Below are 3,830 nucleotides of genomic sequence, written 5' to 3' on the forward strand. Positions count from 1 at the left end.
TCACTCTAGCTGTGACTAAGATCAAGTCAGGCAGAGGATGGAAGAAGGTGCTTAATACCTGTGGCTCTCACCTCACTGTGGTCACCCTCTTCTATAGCAGTGCCATCTATATGCACTTGCAACCACAGAAAATTTCCTCTTCCATTGTAGATAGATTTCTTAGCCTCTTCTACACCATCATCACCCCAAGCCTTAACCCCTTAATATACACTCTGAGGAATAAAGATGTCAAAGTGGCATTAAATTGCCTTTTTATAAGAATTCAGGGTTCAGACCAAATGCCATTTGAATAGGAGGATTACTACTAATAACGCAAAAACCCATTGCCATTGTGTCAATTCCGACACATGATGACCTCGTGTGTTACAATGTGCAACTGCTCCATAGAGTTTTCTTGACTGTAATCTATAAAGAAATATATACTTCCACAGCACCACTAGATGTATTTGAACTGTCACCCTTTAGGCTAGTGGAGAGCTTAACCAATTGCATCACCCAGAAACCCTTCATAATAATAATAATAATAAAATAATAATAATAATAATGTAGTTGTTGTTATTAGTTGCTGTCAAATGGATTCTGACTCATGGAGACCCCACATGTACAAAGAATGGCTCCATAAGTATGTCAATGGTGTGGCCCTTTGGAAACAGATAACCAGGCCTGTCTTGTGAGGACTCTCTGTGTGGGATTGAACAGCCAGCTTTTTGGCTAGCAGCCAAGCACTTAACTGTTCACCTGCAAGGCTCCATAATAATATCCAATAAACATATTATTCTAATTTATGTATAGTATCTCATTTAATCTATACAATAACTCTGAAATTTAGGCATCATTGTTCACATTTTTCAGGTAAAAATCTGATATCAGAGAAGTTTATTAACTTGCTCAAGTATAGTATTTCTAAGTGAAAATGTAGGATAAAAACACAAATCCATCTGTCTTCAATATCTTGACCTTTTAATAAAAAAAAAAAAAAACCTTACTACTCTGATGGAAAGTCCTTTAAGGTTGTGACTGCAACTAATCATAAGGGATCGATGCTTTCTCTGTATGTATATAAAACAGCAAATAAAAATACTCTCTGAGTTTATAATAGGCTTTTCTATTGCATTACCTTCAGTTATGAACGTCGGGGTATCGTATGGCTATCTTAAAGAGGTTTTACATCTTCCATTTCTCTCTTTAGATGAACTGACTCTTGTTTTCCTCAAAACTCACTGCCATGGAGTCAGATCCAACTCATAGTGATCCCTCTTTAGGTTTCCGAGGCAGTAATACTATGGAAGTAGATAGCCCAATCTTGTTTTAGTCTTACAGGCTATATTTGGTTATTTCTCATGATAATTATAACGGTTATGAATAAAAGAGTCAGGGCTAATCCTTTCTGAAAATTGCTAGTGAACCTACACTAGCACAAAATGACTGTCTTATGCTGTGGTTGCTTAATCTATTGTCATGGACATTTGATTTTACTTATGGTGAGTACAATAGAACAGTCATTTTTTCCCCTGTACTATTGTAAGGATGGGTGTAAACAACAATAAAATTCAGTAGTGAAAAATTTGTTTTTCTGGAGCATTATTTGCTTAGTTAATTCTAAAATAACTAATGCACTGAGGAAATTAAAATTTTATTGTTTTGGAATGATATTCTGACGTCCTAGCCTAAATTTGTATTTTCGATAGACATTCTAATAAACGCAGTACTGTGACACTTGAAATCAATTGAGAAATAAAATATGCCATTTAGTTAGGAGTTTATTATGCTACCGCAGACAATCTGAAAGACTTCTTGGGGCACTAGATTAAATTTTTCACATGGAAATATTGTCTACATTAAAAACTGCAAAATGTTCTTTTTTTTTTGAAAAACAGGTAATTTCAATTAAATTAATCTTTTTTCAACCCAACTTTACATGTTAAGATGCTTACTGAAGAATTTTTTTTAAAATTAATTCATTATTTTTAAGAGCTGGTACCATTTCCACAATTTCCGCATGTACAAATCAGTAGCATTGATTACGTCCTTCAATTGTACAACAGTTCTCATCCTCCTTTTCTGAATTGTTCCTCCCTCATTAACATAAACTCACTGCAACTATGGTCATTTTTATGAGGTGGCTTATGGTCATTGAATTATAAGAGTTTCTTTGAATTAAAATTACAATTACATACAATCAGATATTACTTTAATAAAATATCACAAATTGACTGCCTCATGATACATATTTAAATGTGGATATCTTTTCATCACTGAGCTCTGAAACTATTTTAATTGTGTGAACTAAGATGAAACATTTGCAACTTCTAAATAGCTACATTGACATAGGAATAAAATACATCTAATGAGTTCTGACCTTCCATGGGACAGAATCCCTAGACACTTTATCTTTAGCTCTACCAGGCCAGCTACGTAAAGAGATCCCAAGAGTCCTCCTTACAATTAGAAAGAATTGGGTACTTTGAATATCTCTAACTACTTTTCTAGATTTTAAGAACAGACATTGATCTTTTTACATAGGGCTAAAAGCACTGTCTACATTCATTCAGAAAGAAAGTATGAACAAATACAACAGATTTTCAATTTCCCAGAAAACAGTGATAAAGTAACCAAAGGACTACCTTCAATAGATTAAACAATAGTTCTTCTATCATTGCTTTCTCTTCCACCAGAACACAGCTTGCTGCCATAAGAGTAAATAAGGCAATTATTCCGGGAATTAAGGAGTAAGCTGTCTCTTTTTGATTTAGAAGATAGAAAAAAGGTAAGGAAAATACAAGTGCTCAAAATCTTGGAATATTTTGATTTTCCACTCATATAAGAAATTACAAAACAATATAAATATTCATGCATCTTCATATCTATTAGGTTTTATAATCTAAATCCATCCATTTTACGGTATCCATGACAATAGATAGAGTTTTCAACAAATCAGTACCTTGTGTGAGGAAATGTTGGAGTAGTGCTACTTATATAGGCTGCAGTGGAGGGAGCATCCAAGCAACTTAGTTAAAAAACAAAAAACAAAAAACAAAAACTCTAATAGATTTTATCAGTAGAATTATCTGATTCCAGCTCTACAGAAAGTTTTAGCATTTGAATTTTTAAAAAACATTTCAGTTTTTTTTTTTTTTTTTTTTGTCTCTAAATGTTATTGTAAAAAGAGTACTACTATTTGTGAACTACTAAATTTCTTAAGGAGTCCCAAGGTAGTGCAAAGGGTTAATACGCTCAGCTGCTAAAAGGAAGACCCTGGGATCTAGAAGAATCAGCCATTGAAGACTCTGTGGAACACAGTTCTACTTTGAAACACATGATATCTCCATGAGTTGGAATGACTCAATGGCACCTTGTAGTTAGATTTCTCAAATTATGAGAACTTAGTGATGTCTTCAGTTTTGTGGTGGTGTTAATATAAAATAAGAAATCTGAGTTGTGAGGGAACTAGAATGTCAGGGAATCTGAGGTGAACATCAAAGACACAATCTTTGACTCCATACACCAAACACTAATTAACTGATCATGCTAGTTTTAATGTTTACTGAACTTGTAAAGTTAAAGTCATTTGTTTGTCAAATCTGAATAGAAAAATCAAACTAAATCGTTTTTAATCATTTTGAAATTTTATCTGTTTAATGCATAAATAGTATACATTCAAGGTTTTAAAAAATAACAGATGATAAAATACATATTATACAGCATATCCTGCTTATATATTACATAAAAGGAAATAAGTCACATACAAAATTCTATAACATTGTTTTAATTAGTTTACAACTGTATTTTTGTTCATCTTTCTTATCATTCCATGTTCATCGACTTCATTC

The 3,830-nt window shown here is 32.9% G+C and overlaps 1 protein-coding gene across 1 annotated transcript in view; it reads left to right on the forward strand.

The window, feature by feature from the left end:
- LOC103212322 (olfactory receptor 2W1) overlaps positions 1–293 on the forward strand; it is a 34,113-nt gene extending 33,820 nt beyond the window's left edge. The window contains exon 3 of the mRNA XM_007958313.2: positions 10–293. Coding sequence (XP_007956504.2) covers positions 10–293 — 284 coding nt within the window. The remainder of the gene's footprint in view (positions 1–9) is intronic.
- Positions 294–3,830: the final 3,537 nt, after the last annotated feature.

The sequence above is a fragment of the Orycteropus afer genome, unplaced genomic scaffold (genome assembly GCF_000298275.1).
Source record: "Orycteropus afer afer isolate SDZICR_OR568_19922 unplaced genomic scaffold, OryAfe1.0 scaffold00919, whole genome shotgun sequence".
NCBI classification, from domain to species: Eukaryota; Metazoa; Chordata; class Mammalia; order Tubulidentata; family Orycteropodidae; genus Orycteropus; species Orycteropus afer.